The sequence below is a fragment of the Haliotis rubra genome, unplaced genomic scaffold (genome assembly GCF_003918875.1).
Source record: "Haliotis rubra isolate DU_JTF1 unplaced genomic scaffold, ASM391887v1 Scf1056, whole genome shotgun sequence".
NCBI classification, from domain to species: Eukaryota; Metazoa; Mollusca; class Gastropoda; order Lepetellida; family Haliotidae; genus Haliotis; species Haliotis rubra.
In genome coordinates this window covers 157,766-179,006 of record NW_025764955.1, presented here as the reverse complement: position 1 = coordinate 179,006, position 21,241 = coordinate 157,766, and the positions used below count along the sequence as shown (strand labels likewise).

The window sequence follows — 21,241 nt, the reverse complement described above, 5'->3', positions numbered from 1 at the left end:
TCAATAGAATAATATTCTGTTCGGATGTTTTAACATGTTTATGTTGTCATAGTGCAGAAGGCAAAGGTGGCAGTTTTACCTGTGATTGAGCTCCTTGGTGACATCGATGCATCTTTGAGTCACAGCTGCCTTACATCCATCAGCTGTCAACACATCTGAAGCAGCTTCTCCTACAGGACCAGGTTCAGGTGGAGTAAAGTCAGCTAGAGTCCCAGTTGATGGCAGGTAGGCAACATATCCTAGAGTGTTGGTGATCTTTGCATTTATAAAATACTGGGCGCCATGTTCGAGGTTTGAGTGAGAGAACTCCCGAAAAGCACTGTAACCAACTCCAAGTCTTTCATAGTGAAAATAGGAAGCAGCAGCACGAAGTTTCGCCTTAGCTCCGACAACTGTTTCCTGGAGATCACAAGACTGAGTATGCATTTCATAGTCAAAGGAAATGCACTTTGAACCTGTCTGCAAACACAGTCTTGCACATTCAATATCATTATCTGCATGAGCTGTAGAAAATGGAGCAGAAGACAACTTTCCAGGCTTAGATGGGGCAAACATTTTCAATTCGGACATAACACCTTTTCTCTCATTTGTGTTTTCCAGGTACAGAATTTGCCAATCCAAAATTTCTTTTCCGAACTCCCCAGGACTGTATCCAACGGCAACTGAGTGATTAGGTGTTAGTGGAGAATCTTCGAATACGACAACGTTGGCTTGGATCACCGTTCTATGACTTGTAAACTGATAGGCAGCATCTACCCTCCCATCTGGAACTGTATTGTCATAGGTGTGGAGCATGCACATAGCCGTTGCCTCAATACCTTGAGTGTTCCTAGCCCTTATTGTCCAATACAAAGGTACTCCATGAGGCAGTGAAACTGTGGGCAATGTTAAGGAGGGTCCTCTCATCTCCACCAGTGACTTCACATCTCTTCCACCTCGAGAAGTACCAATACTATAGTGTAGAGTGAGAGGGCTGTTTTCATCCCCACTGTCAACTTCCAGGATGAATGCTGTGTCACTGGGATGCCTTCCATCAAGTTGCCGGACAGAACAGCTTCCTGACAATGACCTCTTCCTGTGGTCACAGTTGGGGAATCTTGGTGGAGTGTTATCGTTTATATCATATTGGTGTTCCCACATGGTGCCAGTGTATGTGGGGCTTCGCCAGTGCCAAATGTCAAAATGCATGTTGATAATGAAAAGTATTTTTACCCATGCTCTTAGTCGTAGTTCAAGTGGTGTAAGCTCGACATTAAGTTTTTTTCTGAAATTATAGATTGAATCTATTATCGTTTCACAATGATATGGGTTATATGATAGTATATAGGCGCAAGTAAAACAAAAGGCAACTTACTGATCAATGACATACAGCATAGTGGAAGAACAATTAGGGGTACAAGAAACGCATGCGGATTGTCCAAACACAGGTACCTTTGAAAATATCATACAGCAGACGCTAATTTCACAACACCCTGCAAAAACACGATGGTTCACACAAGAATTGGTGAGGAAGAACGTTGTTCCACTTTTTACCTCAAGATCTGCTAAACAAGTACATGTATGTTAACTCCAACTAAAATGCTTCCCATGGGAGGTCCTGGCCATGTTCAGTAGGACTGTTAACATTTGTCCGACTTGTTTCCATTATGCTATCATCCACAACAATTATGACCAATAAGTGGAACCATAACAAGAGTGATTATATCTTATCCCTAAAGCATAAGCCAATCACAACATCCTGTCAATAATATGGAGATTCTACCCTACAAATCAGACTGTGATGTGCACCCGTAAAGATCCGGTGGTTTTCAGCAGCCGACTTGTTGTAAGAGGCGATCAAGGGGATCGGATGGTCAGGCTCACTGACTTGTTTGACGCATTTCATCGTATCCCAATTTCGTAGATCGATGTCCATGCTGCTGATCACTGGATTGGTCCAGACAGATTATTTATAGATCGCGGCCATATAGGTGGAATATTGTTGCTGAGTGCGACGGTAAACAACAACCACACAAACAAATAGTGTGAAGTGATACTGCTAGCAAATCATTCCTTCAGACACGTGCCTGCCGTTGATGAAGTTTAGAATTATCTTATAATTTAGTTGCATAGTAACCCAATTTTCTAAGCTGTTCCAGTCATACATATATATACTCATATGGTCTCCTGATAGACCAAAAAGGCGGTAGCTAAGGCTGCTGAATGGAATGACTTCCACGGTATGTCAGGAATAAACCGTATTTCGGATGTTTTCAAAGGAAATTGTATTTGAGTGCTTTTGGACAGTTTACAAATGCAAATTTATTTCTTGCATCATTCGAAAGTTCCGACACTGAAAAATATAATAATCACCAAAACGTCAACGATTTGATACCACAGAAACTATGCATAGAACATGCCCCATACCTTATCTGCGTTTGCTATAATGCAGTGATTAAAAAATGTACTCACGTGGCAACTGTTGGTACTTTTGCGTAGTTCATCTCCAGTACGAAAGGAAAACTTGTTTTCATCAGCCATCCAGTGAGAGATATTCCAGCAGATGCAATTATGATCGATATGCCAAACGATGCTTTGACTTTTCCGGCAACAAATGGACCTATACTTGTCTAATGCAAAACAGAACGACAAAACATTAAATAATTCTTATTTCAAGGAACTCATGTCCATGTTTGTAGTAACATAATGTCAGAGAACAACTATTTTTTTAGTTACACTTAACCAAGTGAGGCAGTGGAACAACCGCCTGAGTTCATATCCATTTCCATTCACTGTGAAGTATGTCTACCCAGTTTGCTTCCAGTTGTCTAAATCCCATTCACTGAAAGTTTAAAGAATCAGAACTTTTCTCTTTTTCATTACATTACTCTTAAGTATCTTTACATACGATTTTGTATTTCACTTACTGACATTGTTGATTTGACAGTCTGTACATCCACGGAAATCTCTTGCCCAAGTTCTGCTCCAGCATCCAAAGCTGCAAGGAAAACGGTTATGACCATTTTAGACATAATATCATCATGTCAGACACTTAAAGGAAGTGCATACTAATTCAGATAATAGAAGAATGTTATAATCATTTCCGGTGGTGTAATACCACCGCTTCCGTACAGTCTGAAAGAAACTGCCAGTTGAAAAGCACTTTCGGTCGAATAACCTTGACCCAACTCATGATCTATGAAAACATTGAACCATATGTGTTGCTACAATATGTTTCTAGTATTCTGTGTATTCTAGTATACAGCCAGAATTTAAAATCTGCAAATATGTTAGTGTGTGAATGATCTCGATATGAACATGACAAAAGTGTGTTTTTTTCTTTGGAAGTAATACGAAATTTCTATTAGGATTAGAATTCCGCATATTAAAAGAGTCATCAAAACAAATTGTAAAGTACAAATCATCTGACAGTTCCTTAAAGTCCTACTTGATGAGAGATTTTTCTGTCTCATTTGGATTTGCAGCTTTGTACACAGGGAAAATGCAAATTTGATTAATTCCTAATACCAAAAGGCAGCATTAGACATCCTGGCTTTTGTGTGTGTGTAGTGTCATGAAAGAATGCTTAATACTCTTTCGCGATATGGTCCTGACAAAAACAAAAATCAAACATGCTAACATATAGAAACAAACACAACATAAATTCTTAAGAACAAAGTAGCACAAAGGCACCATTTCACAACCAGACCTTTGTGTGCACACAGGTTGATGAAAGAATACCTATTAGTTTTAGAGATATGGTTCAGCCAAACACATCACTGTGAACAGAATCAAAGTAAATTTGGTGCCATGGAAACAGGAAACAAATATATTTTCTTAAAATTCCTAAATAAGAAAAGGCGTCATTGGTTACAGCATGTAGCATGCTGGAATAGAAAGAAAAATATAAATGTTTAAATTCTGCAAATAGCAGAAGGCACTGCTAAGGATCTGTTTGATATATGTGGCAAGTTTTGATAAAAGATATTGAACGGTTTTCGAGTTGTGCTCCGAAAATTTAACTTGTTTCAATGGAAACAGGGAAAATAGCGAAATAGCAAAATGCACTACTTCCGACCATGGTTAATACATGTACCAGGTTGGGATGAAAAATCTTTCATGCTTTTCAAGTTGTGCCCCGGAAGGAAATCCACCCCTCCTTTGGAAACCAAGTCCAAATTGTTTTAATGGAAATCAAAATAAATAAAATTGCAAAAAATCCGTGAGTACCAAAAAGCACCACTTTAGGTTCTGTTTGAAACATATTACCGAATTTCGTTGAAAATATTGAACGGAAATATTGACAGATAAGAACGAGGCGTTGACTATCGTTCCCCGCATTATATGCCTGGGGGATAAAAATGGACACTTGTCAAAGGTGATCGGTGTTTGAGTTAAACACATTAGGAAAGTGTGAGCCAATTTGACAATCCGATCTTTTGTGACCTTCACCTAATTTGGTGTTCAATTAATGGTTGATCTGATACCCGTGAGATGATTTAGAATAGAATAGAGTAGAAAAGAATAGAATAGAATAATACTTTAATGCCTTTTCAGGAATTTGTGTTACATCAGCAGTGCTACTGACACATTAGAGAGATACCAAACATATTTACATAAATTCTTTGATTTAGGTATCTTCACATTTGCTTAAGAGAGATATGGTACTTGGAATAAAGGATGTACGGGCTCTCTTAGTTTTCACAATTGGAACTTTAATTTGTAGCGGCGGCCTGAAGGGAGGAGGTTGTTTTCCGAATTTAAGGAGTGAGTACGGTCAGATATATCATTTTGACAGCTTGATTCACGATTTGCCGCTCATATATTGATGATAAACATTCAAATCTGACTCCAACGATTTTACTTACAGTGTTAACAATTTTGTCTATTTTTTATTTGAAATGAACTGAGAGAGACCCGTACCAACAATGGAAGGAAAATGTTAAAATACTCTGAATAAATGCTACATAAAAAGATGACATCACAGATGGGTTAACATTAAGAGATCTTAACACGTTTTGTATAGGGCTTCAGTGTTAGAGTTCAAGTTCAGCTTAGAGTCAATGAAGGTTCCCAGATACTTATACTCCGACACTGTCTCAACACATTCACCGTTGATTATCACTGGAAGCATTTCTGTGGGTTTACTCCGAAAGTAAATTATCAGTTCTTTTGTTTTAGTGACATTTACGAGTAAGTGGTTTTCTGCACACCAAGTCGTAAAATGAGTAATGTCCTCTTTATACAGTTCTTCAGAATCAGTGTCGTTCAGTTTGCTGACAATTGCTGCATCATCTGCGAACTTTACAGGTGAACAGGTTAAATTCGAGCTTGCACAATCATTAGTGTAGAGGGTGAAAAGAACAGGAGATCTTACACAGCCTTGTGGTGCACCAGTGTTGGTGGTCCGTTTATTCGATACAGCCCCGTTAATTTTCACGTACTACTGTCTGTCCACAAGAAAGTTTTCGATCCACTTGATGAGGTATGAGTTAACGTCCATGTCTAACAGTTTCTGTATCATGATATATGGCTGGATAGTGTTGAACGCAGATGAAAAGTCAACGAAGAGGATCCTGATGTATGACTTAGGTGTCTCTAGATGTTTATAGACATTATTAAGGAGTGACAGTGTGGCATCAACAACTCCTCTCCTTGACCTGTAGGCGAACTGTCCAGTATGTCGGCAACTTCCTGACGGAGATGTCTCAACAAGATGCGTTCCAGCGACTTCATTGCTATAGATGTGAGAGCAACTGGCCTGTAGTCGTTGAGCTCTTTAGGATGTGTCCTTTTAGGAACTGGTACAATTTCTGATGTTTTCCAGACCAAAGGAATAATGTGTGTATTCACTGAGAATTGAAACAATCTAGTGAAAACTGTACACAGTTGAAGTCTGCACTCCTTCAACACAATGCCGTCAAGGTTTTCAGGTCCTTTGGCTTTTCTGATGTTAATTCTGGAGAAGCTTTGAATGAAGTCAGCTTCTGATATATGGATATGACTTTCACTATCCTGTACGGCTTCACTAGCTTGAGCTCTCTCATTGGTAAAGTCGTGACAATCAAAGCGGCTGTAGAAATTGTTGAGGTCCTCAGCAAAGGTTATATTATCCCCAGCGTTGGTTGTCTGCGGTCGCCTGCTCTTGCCAATCATCGTGTTCACGCCTTGCCAGGCTTGTTGCCGATAGCTTTGCTGAAACTGTCTCTCAACTTTCTCTTTGTATGCTAGTTTACAGTCACGAGCTTTAAGATGTCCTTCTGTATGCATTTGAGTTTTATTCTATCTTTCTTCATGTATGCTCGTTTCTTTTCGTTTATTAAAGATTTCATTTCTTTTGTGATCCAGGGCTTGTTGTTTGGGAAAATTTTGGGATTTTTTTATCTGGTATTATGTTGTTGACACGAAAAATTATATAATCCGTAATGACGTCACACATATCTTCTAATGTTTGTTCTGCATCATAGAGCATGTCTCAATCTGTACACGCAAAACATCCTTGTAGGGTTTCAATAGATTCTCTGTTCCATGATTACAATAGCCTTCTCTGTTTTTAACTTTTGACGATATCTGGGCAGCAAATACACAGAATTATGGTCCGAAACTCCTAGGGGTGGTTAACTATATGATTTGTAGGCGTTCTTGATGTTACCATAACACAAGTCAAGGATCTTGTCTTTCCGTGTTCAACATGTTACATACTGATCGTAGGTGTGGAGCACAGACTTCAGGGTACATCCATTAAAATTTCCAAGTGTGAATTTCGGCGCATCAGGACAAATCAGCTCTAGGGATTGAACATGATTATGAACTACATCAGCTGTTTGTTTGTTATCGGCACTGGGTGGTATGTAGACACTCACAGCAAAGATCTGGCCGAATTCACGTGGTAGATAAGTAGGCCGCATAGACACTGATAGAAGTTCCATGTTTGGTAAACATATCCTTTCTCTCACAAGATAGTTACGATACCACTTTTCATTTACTAGTATATACATACCTACACCTCCTCCAACAGATTTACCTGTAGCATCTGAATCTCTGTCTAATCGAACTGGAGTACCAAATCCTTCCAAATAGAGGGTGTTACTGTCCACGGAGGGTGATAGCCATGTCTCCGTGAAACCGAGAATGCAACTGTCTCTGAATTCGTACAAATATTTTGTGCTTGCCGTAAGTTCGTCAAGTTTATTCTCAAGAGACCTAATGTTTGATAATAGAACAATTGGAAGAGGTGGTCTTGATTTGCTTGCCCGAACCATCGGCGGACTCCTCCCCGCTAACCTCGTTTCCTAGTAACTTTTGATCCTGAATTTGAATTATTCCCCTTGTCTGATGCACATTCCGGGAGCAGTCTCTAAGTCCTTTCAACTCCAACGCGGTTTCCTTCAGCGCCAGCAGCTCTTCGCGTCCATACTGGTGCCAATGACGTCCATCTTTGTTCAACGTTACGGAGTCATCTAACGGCCTCCAAGACGATGACACGCAGCGCACAAATATACTTAGCGTCATCGCTAAAATCACACACCGGTGGAATCCACCCATACTTGCAGGGTTGTTAAGCACAAAGATACGGTTCCTCAAAACTTACTGACTTGTGTAAATATAAAAACAATGGGAGCTCTGTTGATGTCTGTCTGAGTATGCATATTTTCATTGATAAATACTCATGTCATGAAAACGATAAAAACACTCATGTATTTCCGTGATTGATAAGGTGAACACTTAACATGCCTATGTATGTGTTTATGCGGGGTGCAATCATTATTTGTTTTTGTTTGCAACCACTTGGTTTAATCGCTATTTGAGTAAAGGTAATGGAAATAAATGTTAGATGTTCGGTTGAGGAAACTGATTCTCGAAGAGGCGGCTGAACTTACACATGAGCAAACAGTGATGTGTTGATATACCACTATTAAATCCTGTTGTTGTTGTTGGTTTTATGTTATTTTGGAAATGATATTAACATATATATATTTGAGGAATACATGCAATAGCAGATTTTCCCATTTCCGAAGCCAAGTCTCATGACTGACGGCTGGTTGAAGCATTGAGGCGGACATATCGAACTACAATATTTATTGAGTCGTATTCAATATTTGATGCAGGCTGATTATGACACTTTGTGATGTTTTAATATCCATGAAGTTTGATAATTAACGCGCACTATCGCTGATTTTTTCAAAATCTGAAATATGCTGTTTCAAGGATTCACTTCACTAGTCTCATCTCAATCTTTCTCAGTCATCATCAATCTTCTTTCAGGGGTTACTTACATATGACAAATACAACTGGCCCTGCTGGATAAGGGAACGTCATGGCGCCTGGTGGGAAGAAGGGAAAATAGAGGGGTTTTCCATTTGGATAATCCTGCTTGTCTTCATAATCATCTTCAGCTTTCATCTCCTCCGTTAAAGCCCCAACTGGGTCAGCTTTTGCTTCTGTTATCTGGAAAGAAATTTTTTTATTAGAATACCATTTTGTATGGGTATTCACACTATTCTGTAAGATACAGCTTTCATATAAGCTTTTGAAATTTGCCAAACACGTGGCATTCATCAGGCAGTTCTCACTGCATGATTCCACTGGGTAAAAATATATGTTTAATACACTTAACACCAGGACAAGTACCAAAATGAATGAACAGGACTTTGAAGCGTCAAACAAAATACAACATAAATGGTTGCCAAGGGTCAAATTGTGACCAACAAGACATCGTTTCGTTATATTCAGTGACGTCCTATCCAATGTATTTATCGTAAAATGACGCACAAAGCTAAGAAAGATACGCCAAATATAAATTTGCTTTATTTCTCACTCCTCAATAAAATACATTCTGAAAAGCTAAGATATCTTCCACATAACGCCCATTACTTATAATTTTCATGAAACCACGTGTCGCACCTTTGTTCGTATTCCATCCAACATTTCATTCATCTGTCCTACGAACTCTTTGCCAGGGATATTGAGGTTAGTCAGCTGATCCGTGATTGAGGATAGGTCCATGTTTTCCAGGCTGGTAATGCCGTTCTGTATAGTAGCTGTTTACAAATACACACGTATGGATAAAGACAGGAGGGCTTAAGATTGATTAAAGGAACACATAAATAGACTACTTTCTGTCACTTCTTTAAAACGCGCATTTTATATCATTCAGGACATGACCAATGAACCATTTTTTTTATCCAGTACAGTTTCAACCCAAATTATCTATTTCAGAAATATCTAATCGCCCCATTATGAAATGATCGGCTTCTAAAAAATGATCAGTTTCAGGTTTTGGGTGTTCTGTAAGGCAGTGAGTAGAAAACTGAATTTGAAATATATCCATAATATTATTGGAAATACGGTGGTTCAGGATATTGATGAAATTAGCCATAACTCTCAGGGACATTTTAAACATTTAAGAGTGTGATATCAAAATATGAATAAGAATGTTTAACAAAATTTAACTTCATATGTCATCTATTACCCGATAGATATATATCACGTTATACAATGTGTCAACATCTGTCCATTGCCTACATCTGTACATTAAGATTCAGTCGATATGTATAATTCTCAAAGACTTTTAAGGAAATCGGTCCCCAGGATATGTTTTGTCAAGCCAGTTTGGAGGCAGTTTTGTACTGGTCATTTGAGTGAGTGAGTGAGTTAAAATTTAACGTCACATCGGCAATATTGCAGCCATATCGTGACGAGAACAGTTGATATCCATATTCAAATCAACAAATGTATAACGTAAAAACCTGTCATCGAAGGACAGCAAAACTACTAGAATATTACAGCTCTTAATTTAAAACTAGTACGCTATCATACAAATATATCAGGAGAGACAACAGTACAATATTAGAACGGGCTATAGATCACCAGAAAACTGAAGGTTGATCAGCATCCGGTCATTTGAAAACAGGCGGTGACAACGTTAAACAAAGAATAACAACGGTATCGTTAGTCTACCCTAAACAGCCATCAACATAAATGCATTGTAAAACGACGTACCAGAAATATCCCGCTTGTGCCTGTGATGAAAAGCTAGGTGCTTGATGATTTTGATGTCATGAAGACACATCGATCTGTAGCATGGCTTGACAGATAGAGAGACTACCAGTCCGCCTCTCTGTATTTCAACAGAACTCTGGAGACTGAATGAGACTGGTCCAAGTCGAACCCCAGTCCTGGAGACACTGTTACCTATTACAGAGACACTATTACCATATGTTATACAACAATGTGGAAAGGACGTTATCAATCATTATGCCAAACTTTCATTCGTTTCTATAATTCCTATAGCATATTTTTTAGTTTTGGTTTTGTTATGTGGGGAAAATAATCTATATGCTAGTTTATATATGCAATGATAAGATAAGTGCATGAATACAATCGATAAAGGCAACATCTTGAGAAAGAAAAACATATTAATCTAATCATAAGAAATATTTGTTAGGCAGATGCTGACTAAATCAACTGCATTGATATATCAATAAGTGTAAAAAAGTGGCCAACTGCATTGATATATCAATAAGTGTAAAAAAGTGGCCACATCTGGTATTCGCGAAAACGTGGGCATATCCTGTCCCTCTGCCATCAATTACAAACACAAGGAAAGCCAGGTCAATTGTCACCATAATTTATAACATGTCTACCATTACTTGCGAATTTAAAATCCATAGCGTTACCTTTAGGAGCAATCTTTCCTTCACCGTTCAGTTCAACATCAACCTTAGCCTCAAGAGGATGAACCCTGACTTTCAATGAGATCCCACCCTTGATACGGCTCAGCGGTATATCAATGTGACAAGAGAATCCAAGACAATCTTCATTAGCTGTACACATCTGGTCATGTCCAAACAGGAAGCCAGTCTTGAAATTTTCACACACTGAAACCAAAATGTGACAACATGAATCCAACTAAGTTACATCGATATTTAAACTTCATACTAAAGACTAACTACTATGAAATTTGGAAAAGGGTATATTTGCTCAAGTGTGAGGAGGCACATCGGACAGCGGCTCAGTTGTACCAGTTGGAGTTTAACGTGTTTTGAATAATACTTAGTAACATGATGTACTCATGTCATCTTGACTTTGGATGAAAGAGTTTAAGAGGTTGGGTACCGTGGTTTGTACGCATACCGTATGCGACGGGATGTGACAGTAGGAGAGCGTATTTATGTTACGCAGTAATTTCCCTTTATCTTACTTCTAATCATACTTCATGATATTTTGGCCACACAAACATTTATCCTGAGGTAAACCTGGGCGAGAGTTATCTCCCCTTATCAAATTGAATATGGGTATGCTGTTTTCATTGGAGATAATGTTGATTCTCTCTGGTAATATAATTTTTTTTCATTTTTGAATATTAATGTAGTATGAATTTACTATATATAAATTCATTTTATACAAAGATCTTGTTATATTAATCTTTTTTTCATTGATGAATCACTATTTCTTTTGTAATTCCTGTTTTTTAAGAAGTTAATGTGTCAAATCCTGCATACTGCCTTGGAAATTGATTTTCCTGCTTTATTTCATTTCAATACTGAAATATCTATATAAAAAAACACATATTGAATAACAAAAGTTAACAATTTACTTTTAAGAGAACCTTTATGACATATTACTTTTTTACAGACGGTGCCACAAGGGGGCGCCACTTGTCAAACAAATGCCGTGGTGACTTGCTATGTTTATTACATAATTAGATTCGGGACACATTTTTCTACAAAATGAACCAAATTTAGCAATTTCTTGACATTTTGTTATTTTGTATCCAACCTCCTTAAGTCATTAAAGCCCTTAGCGTGTACAGCCTTGGTAGAAACTCATGAGCAAGGATGTGGTACTGGCAAATCAAGGTGCATAATTACGACGTATCTTTGCCCTCCGAAGTACACCGCCTTGTTCCACCATTCAACCACAGATAACGCAAGTCATATTAATGACATGAAAAGTGTATTCGTGAAGAGTCAAGTCGTAATAACTACGAAACTAGCAACATATATTATATTTGGAATTATACTTTCTTAGGAAAGTACATATTTTAGTACTTTTGTTGGGTTGAGTCCACATTTTACCACTTTCTAAATGACATTAATATTGTGTATTCACTAAGCCATGCTATTTCATATAACACATGAATAATGTTTACCTTAATCAAGGAGTTAAACGGTCTCTAACATACATATGCAGGGTTGCTATATTAATTTCTATGGATTATGAAACTTTAGAGTTTTATTGACATCGTTGTGGGGGTTCTTACTTTTAAACATGGAAGTCTTCAGGAGAGACGTGCTGGCTAATCTCCCTCCTTTGGGTAGAATTCCAAATCGTCCAAGATGTTTACCAAGACCACCAGTAGCAAATGTTTTCAGATTCCCGATTGGTACTTTCTTCAGTAATGACGTTGCGTTTCCAATCAAACGAGACAGTTTTGGAAAACGGCTCTTCAAGCGGTCATTTGCCATTAACATTCCAGAAAATGCTCCAAAAGCCTTCCCCTTGACATTGGCTTTTATTGTTGAGAGGAAATTATTCATATGGCCCCTGAAATATATTCATCAAAGATTTATTGCTCACACTTGAAAACATGTAAAGGTTTGTAAGTTGAAAAATGCTTTTGAATATAATATGACAGAAAACAAATTATGTTTTCACAATTATGCAAAGTTCATCGCAATCGCACACAGAATAATTATGGTAATTACCCTAATCCTGTGAACAGTTGTGTTACGTCAGACAGAGATCCGAGCTTACTGCTTATGAAGCTCATGGCCTTCCCTAGTTCCGAATCTGGGGGAATGATTTTGTTGAGCAGTTTAACAGAATACCCTTTCAGCCAGTCTAGTGCTTCTCGCTTCAGCTTTCCGATGACCTCTGACAAGACATTTGGCATCGATATCAGATCTGCAACCTGTCCGATGTGTTTAAATGTGAAGTCTTTGCATTCTTGATGCCAGACAGGTTTTAGTTTCAAAGTATCGACAAAGGGTGAAGGGTCCATGTAGAAGCACAAGTCATCACCCGGGCCTTGGGATTTCTTCTTAACAGCAAGATGGATGTGAGGCCAGTCACACCCGTTGTTGCCTCCCGATGTTCCTATTACCTGTGCCTGTTCAAAATGTTTATCCTCATCGCCAACTGAGGGATTAATGTTGGCTATGATAATCTCATACTGTTTGAAGTCTGAATCAGTCGGTTTGATGGTGACCTCAGACGCGCCAGTCTTGCGAACTATACCAGCTACCGGGTTTATGACCTGGTGAAGGAATAGTGCATATAATAATAGCTTTCCATATATACTCACAAATGTGTAAATAGAAACTTATCTTTACACAATTGGTTGATACCATTTGACCGCTACGACTGTTTGAATACCTGGAAGTATAATATTTGTGTTGGTTTCCAGCATGGAAATTCACACGATTAGAAATGGAATGGCTTTAAAGTTCCATTTTCTGTGCTCTCAGGAAAACAGTACAAGGGCACTAGATGCAGCTTGGTTGCCTTTCACCGACTTCTTTTTCCACTCATTAGTCAGAACGTAACCATCAGTTACTCTACGAGCGAAAAAACAATACATTTACAAAATACTTTTTACCATACTGTCAAAATTACATATATATATTTGTATATTGGTTAATGATGACGTATGTATGCCATCGGCCAATGTCCATAGGCTGGGAGGAGTGTGTTGGTCAACAAAACAGTAAAGACGAAGTATTTGCATGTATTTCACACAGACATTGAATAGGTTATAACAGTGTTCAGTTAAACCCTCTTCAAATACTAGACACACACTTATTTTCAAAACTGAAGAACAGAAATGTGTTGTAAAAATAATTAAACCTTGTAACAAAACTCCATACCTTCCATCCTTTATTCAACACGAGGTCGATCCCTGCAGTTCCATATTTGCTCCTGGTGTCAGATGGATATGTCCCTTTACCGCAACTAGAATCTGAAGGACGTCTTTGACCAGGAAATGAGGGATGAAACTTCGATCCAAATAGTGACTGTATGGTCGACTTTATCTTTTCTATACTGAGGATTGTAAGTAGAAAGTTATATGTACTGCCTATGTACTTCGCTTTTCTGGTACACATTCAAAGCAATACTATAAGAATTACGTCAATATAGAGAGACTACTACAGATCACAAACCTTCTTCAGGCGATGTTCAGGCTGGTTGAAGTGTATTGGCCATAAGGAATGGAAACTGGGCAGCTGATAAGCAATAAAATATGTTTTCCAACAAATTTAATCATATATCCATAAGAATGAAGTTTTGGTTTTCATTAATATCCAGCGAACGTGCTACTTTCCGAAATCTAGAGATAAGATATCTTGGCAAAAGAAGGCATCTCCTAATGTGATCGCCTTCATGTTCTTGGTGTTATGGAATGAAACCATGCCCTTCAAGCTGCTCATAAAGTTGACCAAATGAAAACGAGGACATCTGGCAGAGACGAAATAACCCAGGTTTTAAGTATCTCGAGGATCAAATATCGTTTAAAAAAATTATATAGGTTTGTGTAAACCAGTGAGGTGCTACTTACGCCTCTTGAAACAATTGGAAGTTCTTTTGTATTGTTTCAGTGGTGAGTTTTTGATGGCCAAGTCCTTCTTGGAACGCTTGCGGTTCTTTGTCCCTCAGGGATTCCAGATGTGAAATGACTTGATTGGTCTGTGTCTCAACTTTCCGGTATATTTCATCTGATGAATCACCCTGTATATATGACTTCAATTTAGAGTGATATTACTGCTGATGTTATTCGCAGAATTCTTTAATCAAATTATACCAACATTCGATAGTAAATAGGGGCCTGTTACTGCTGCCCGTTATTTGAACCATCATACTGTCTGTTGCAATTGTAAACCTAAAACTGTGTTTTGATATGGTCTGTTCATTGATAATTATTGACCATCTATGTCATTTATTAAATTGTATTTAAACTTTTAAATCTGTACTAGCCGATTTCTGGGTTAGTTTCTGCATTTCAGTTTCCAAACATCCTCATACGAATATATACACTTGTCAGTTGACCGTTTTACCACTGTTGAATGATTCAGTTAAAGATACAGTGAGTTTGTACGTACCACTTTGTCGAGGAGATCATTAACCTGATCAAACGGTGACGGTGTTCTCTTCCTTCTCCTGTGTCTTTTGAACCCAGATGACAAAATGCTTTTTACTGAAGATATGACGTGTGTAATCTCGCTTCCTGTTGACATCCAGGATGAGCTTTGCCCTTCAACAATGTATCATCATCCTGATTTATGCTCTTGAAAAAGTAGGTGAGCCTGAACTTTCAATGTAGATAGGAAGTATAATCTTTTCAACGACAGACATCGTATGAACGCACCATCACTTTTCATTGTCATAACCCTAAAACACAGCGCAAGGGATGCACGTGCACTACATGGAGTGACATTGTTAATTTTGACAGTTTTGAGGAAGGTCGATAAATCACTGTAGTTCATTAATTTTGGAATCATCTTGCATCACACATGTTTGAAAATGAAAATCGTACACATACAAATTCCACGACATATACCAATAATTTCGAAAAGAGCATGGAGCCATAATGTCTGTGTTTACTCTCATGGAGAGTATACAATACTATAACCATAGAGATTCCCCTGTCTTTACAGCCTTTCTCGACAATGCAAAAGCATTCGACAGAATTTGGCATGATGGTTTATTCTATAAGCTTCATGAACTTGGTATTAGAGGTAATACATGGAAACTGTTACATCACTGTTACACCAATAGCCAATCATTTGTTGCATACCTCGGCGAGCGGTCAGATATGTACTTGGTCAAACAAGGTGTTGGACAAGGGAGGGTTATATCCTCTTGGTTTTTTCTCATTTTTATTAATGACCTAATTACATCTTTAAGAGAAGCTGGCTTTGGTATCCGTGTCTTTGGTATGGACGTTCCAGCTGTCTTGCTTGCTGACGATACTACACTCATAAGCACATCCCCTAATGGCGTACAGGTATCACTGGATATTGTCTCTTCATACGCTTCTAAATGGCGTCTAACATATAACCCATCACAAAGTACCATCATCGTTTTTAGCAAAAGAAAAGGCTATGATGTAAACGTCCACTGTAGCATTGGTAACATCCCAATCCCCTTATCAGAATCTACCGTATATGGGGGTGTACTCTTTACAAGTAACCTCTCAACAAAAACTAGAAGTGAAAAGTATTGTCAGAAAGCAAGACAGAATGTAAACTCACTTAGATCTATTGGACTGAATGATTCTGACCTACATCCAATCACTTGTGTTAAAATATGGCTCAGAATGATTCTTAAAACTAGTCTCTATGGCTGTGAAGTATTACCAAACATCAAAGTCCAACAGGCTGACACCTTTGAACAAACACAAAGATACTTTGCTCGTCTTGTGCAAGGTCTTGATAAGAGGTCATCATCAATATCTACCATTGCAAATTTTTGGATTATGGTCACTAACTGGGTATATCGATAAATGTAAACTACTATTTCTTGGGCGACTATGTAACACTGAGTGTAACAACTTTGCAAAACATATCTTTTGTGCTGCTATTGCAACTTCAGTAAAATCGAACAACATCTGTGATGATCTTTTATCAATATCTGAAAAGTATAATCTAAATACATTTGTTGACAATTATATTGCTCAAGGCATAGTTCCTCCAAAACGGGTATGGAGAAGAATTGTAAATGCTACTGTACATAGTTATGAAGAACAATTATGGCGATCACAAACTCTCTATCGTTCAAGCATGTCATTTTATGCAACAACTCATACTACACTCTCTTACCATACTTTCTGGCAACTGGCATATAAACACCCTAATTATAAATATTCCTTGCAATTTTGTGTCAAAATATTATCAAGAGGTAAAATCTCGAAAGAGTGTGCTCTTTGTAATAAACAAACATTTGACTATGATTTCCACATACTTCTCCACTGTGAAAACCTAATACAACAACGAAATGATTTCTTTGCATACTTAATTGATAAACTTGATGTTGAAACTTACGTAATATTTGAAATGCAAGGTGAACAAGATATGTTGTCATTTCTCTTCGGAGCAGAAAACGACTTTTATAACTCTATAGATTCAACACTATGGGAAACGATACTGTTACGCTTTTCTTTGTATGTATATGACCTGAAACCACACCTTGTGAACTGTTATACAGAATGATTCTCTTCATGTCATAAATTTCTGTACATATATCTCTAAACATCCAATTATTAATATTCATGTACGTGTTCTAATATAATATGATGTTTTTGTTTGTAATCTTCGGTAACTACTGGAGGAAATAAAGACTCTCTCTCTCTCTCTCTTGCATCACACATGTTTGAAAATGAAAATCGTACACATACAAATTCCACGACATATACCAATATTTTTTTTAGAGCGATTACTGTGCAAACAATTAAGGCCATAAGGAAGTGCAAATAGCAATGCACCCTAAACATTCATTATTTGCATATCAACATTGAGTGACTCCGATATATTTCAATCGTAAATTATAAAAAATGTTTCCCTACTTTTTAAGAGTATTTTATAATGGTGATTCCCTGCTTGTCCTTTTCTTTTTGGGAACTTTATTCCATGCATTTTCTGTGACGATTTTCACTGACAAAAACACTTATACGATGAATAATATATTAACTGTAAATATAAACATAGGTTCATTATTCGAAATTCCCAACTCTAGAACCACCATGACTTTTAATTTATGATTACACATTTTAAAGAATGAAGTTACCTTTCAGCAAAGAAGTTGCTTTCCTGATGACAGAATTTGCTGAGAATATTCGACCCATTCCAAGCTGGAATCTGAAATGTATATTTGTCAATTAGTAATGTCTTTAAACGTAGGTCACAGATTCGCGGAAAAACAAACGAAACTTCAGAAATAAATTTGCCAGAATATATATTCTTTAAAAAAACATTGGATATGTCAAACAAGACGATTTGTAGATGTTCGGGTTTGTTGACACCTGGTGTCTGAATTGATATCCTATTAACACATTCAGATTTCATTATGATAAATAATGTCCTTGAAATTATTCATATTTACCCAAGTTTGGCTTTTTCTAAGTGTGAGAACGCTTGCTTTGGAAATTTGGCTATTTTGCCCATCAGGCTGCTTGCTGTGTTGACACTGTCCATTATTTCCTTTTCTCCCACCGGCAAGGCCACGATACTTCCATCAGATATTTTCTGTAATTTCGAAACTAATACATGAGAAGTGTTTTGGCTACATTTCAAAACACGAGCATCTTCTTCCCTGTCTTCACTCTCAGGCCCAAAATCTTCCACATAGGAAACATGTAGCATGAACCATTTTAACTTTATCAGGTGCCTGTTGACCTAGAAAATTGACGTTTTGTTTGTTTCGCACTTTATTTGCACAATAATCGATCTATATGACTGCTGTCTGTGAAACAAAGTATGAAATTATTCTATTTCTGTTAGCCTAACAAATGCAGGTAACAAACAAGTTGTATTAATATATTACTGCGACATAGAGATACCTGGTTACCTTGTAGAAATTGAGGGCATCAGTGTTTATTCCTTCTACCAATGCTTGCGCATGGTCCACGGCTTGCTGAAGACGAGTCACCCAGGGCATACTCTGAAACTGCTGAGTCAGCGTATTTAGTTCCAAAACCGAGGAGAGGGCCGCATCGGTTTTCACTGGGAGATCTTTTACTGCTTTTGCAAGAGGCTCAAAGTTGCTCTTCGTTGTTTTGCCATCTGGTTCCAAAAACTGAGAGGTCATCCTGGTGGTTTCATCAGTCATGGGCTTCATGATCTCTTTGGCCATGTCATCGAAGGCTCCTGCAATGTTCTGGACTAACCCAACGCTGATGTCCTGAAGTGGAAAATAGTTATATGAGGTATTATCATATGCTTGTTACATTGCGAGGTCTAAGTACTACATGGAAGAGAAGAAGAGACTTGGTACTTACCTTAAATTTGTTTGCATTGTACTCCAGTCTGCCCTTGTAACATAGTTCAATGAGGAGGATGTCGATGTGAATGCCAACGATACTAATGTGTGCCTCAGCCCATAATTTGTCATGGATATCGATATCCACAAAGCCGCTTAGAGGTCCTAAAAGTAGATTACAAACTATAGTGAAAAACAAAACACATTACACAAAGTTTATTTATTGTAAATATAGTTTTTTAAGCATTGATTTCAGTGACAGAGAAGTTGTTTCAAACAAGGCAAAATGGTTATTGGTCGAACTACTAGACAAGAAAAACGTAATACATAGCGCAAGTGAATTACCTGGGCTTACCCCAAAATGCCAAAAGTGCAATTCCTTTGCTGATTAAAAGTCATTTACGATAGAGAGTGTAGATAACGCCAGTCAACTTATTTTCTTGATGGCCTTTCTCAAGTGCTGTTTGATAACTGGAACCAGGATTTAACTTATTATCAGCTGCTTGCTGTTTACAGAACTTACGGAAAACTGCTGACATTTCGTTTTCAAAGAGGACACCAAAACTGGCCCCAATGGCACTGTTCCCTATCTCTTTTTTCCAGTCCACGTGAGGCAAAGCTAATCTAAACTGGAAGAGAACAGCATCTAACACGCTTCTCCTCATTCTGGCAATTACTGGCCATGCGTAAGAGTGGCTGAAACAAAAAGCAAAATGCGCATTTCCGGAATTACCCTTAGGTCGTCAAGATGAACGTGTTCAATATAATTGTGGCAAAGAAAATGATTCACAGAAACTGTTTTGAAGTAATTGTTGTATCAGTCTTTTCGATTGAATGAAAATGTGGTTGTCGAAATGCTTTGCACATGAAATCACGTTATTAGTCTATAATAATATATTTCGTTGTACGTTCTTTGCAGTATCCAGTACCTCAGAATAATGTTCTGTTGTTCATGTGTTAAGTTGTTTGCCCTTGGATGCTTGAGGTACAGGTATCTGGCTGCTCGTCTAACACTCTGCTTGGCATCTCGAAGAGCACTCTCAAGCAATGCTCCCGCACTCTGTTAAAATGTTATCAAAATTCACAAGTCGTGCCGTGTTGTGTATAAATGATTACAACTGAGCAACTGACTGACAAGGATCAATCAAAAATCAGGAATAATTTAATTTATTCTATACTTCTTAAGGCTTTGAGGTTATCTAGTGGATCCTAACATAAATTATAGTTATTTTAATTTGTTTGATAAATTCAGTAATGACAAAGTGACAAGGTATATACATAGCAATGTATATATGTAACCTACGGGTTATAACTTATTTCTTGAGTGCGCCCTTTCGATACAGATTCTCCTGCTTGACAACGGTACAAGAATCTGTATCGAAACATTTAATATTATACGGTTTATATGCTCATAATTAATGACTAAAATACTTTTCAGAGTATTATGGACATTGTTATATTTGTAAAACCTGCTCTCTGTCTTTACAAAACATGAACTTTAAGATATATTTCTTTGTTGTCTTTGTACCTGGTTACACCGATAGTGCCTTAGTGCCTCAACTGCCGCACGTCTCCAGTCGTGGTGACCGTGTCCAGGTGAAGTAAGGGAGATAATTCTGTTGAGTGATTGTGGATGACCAGCATTTCCAAGGCTGTGAAGCAGTATCTTCTTGGAGATAATGTAGTGACTATCCTTTTCAATACGGACTGACCTTTTGTGCCTGTAGTGAGGATCTATGAACGAAAAACACACACTTTTAAATATTGCTGTGTATCATAGGTCCCAGTTTATTTGAGGTGGTTTAAACTGTATTCCTGTTATAAGACGGTCTGTTAGCCTTTTGATAGAAAGCCGGAAATACTGCAAGACATAGACACATGGCTTCATGGCATAAATTACCCTGACGTGTGTACATTATGGTTTAAAACTGCAGCGAAAGATTTTTCTCCTTTAAACTCTTTGACATGTTATGGCTGATCGAACAATAAACATTATTATCAAGATGTCCTGTGTACTAGCATCAAAACACAAAAATAACAGACGCATCTTATATATCTTAAACTATCAGTATTTTGTAAAATATTGATGCCAGTGTATAATTCAGAGTACAACAATGAGAGATGGTATCTTTACGCATTTCGTGTTTAGTGATCCATGACTCGATCTTCTCAACCAGTCTGACAGCATCTGAAGAATTCGAGTAGAGATGAAGGTTCCTAGCAAGAGATCCCACAGCCAAACACGCCCGAGTTTGTACCACTGTCAGATTTATTGAACCTGTCAAAC

At 37.7% G+C, this 21,241-nt stretch overlaps 1 protein-coding gene across 1 annotated transcript in view; it reads right to left on the bottom strand.

The window, feature by feature from the left end:
* The window catches only part of LOC124277142, a 59,036-nt gene that overhangs the window by 12,683 nt on the left and 25,112 nt on the right, over nt 1–21,241 (bottom strand). The window contains exons 14-33 of the mRNA XM_046712802.1: nt 21,089–21,232; nt 20,483–20,688; nt 19,884–20,014; nt 19,478–19,650; nt 18,974–19,119; nt 18,544–18,876; nt 18,079–18,221; nt 17,764–17,834; nt 15,081–15,232; nt 14,540–14,709; nt 13,851–14,025; nt 12,690–13,240; nt 12,245–12,528; nt 10,659–10,859; nt 9,982–10,173; nt 8,884–9,020; nt 8,256–8,427; nt 2,907–2,977; nt 2,452–2,609; nt 80–1,264 (exon numbers count right to left, since the gene is read on the bottom strand). Of these exons, the coding sequence (XP_046568758.1) occupies nt 80–1,264; nt 2,452–2,609; nt 2,907–2,977; nt 8,256–8,427; nt 8,884–9,020; nt 9,982–10,173; nt 10,659–10,859; nt 12,245–12,528; nt 12,690–13,240; nt 13,851–14,025; nt 14,540–14,709; nt 15,081–15,232; nt 17,764–17,834; nt 18,079–18,221; nt 18,544–18,876; nt 18,974–19,119; nt 19,478–19,650; nt 19,884–20,014; nt 20,483–20,688; nt 21,089–21,232 (4,795 nt within the window). The remainder of the gene's footprint in view (nt 1–79; nt 1,265–2,451; nt 2,610–2,906; nt 2,978–8,255; nt 8,428–8,883; nt 9,021–9,981; nt 10,174–10,658; nt 10,860–12,244; nt 12,529–12,689; nt 13,241–13,850; nt 14,026–14,539; nt 14,710–15,080; nt 15,233–17,763; nt 17,835–18,078; nt 18,222–18,543; nt 18,877–18,973; nt 19,120–19,477; nt 19,651–19,883; nt 20,015–20,482; nt 20,689–21,088; nt 21,233–21,241) is intronic.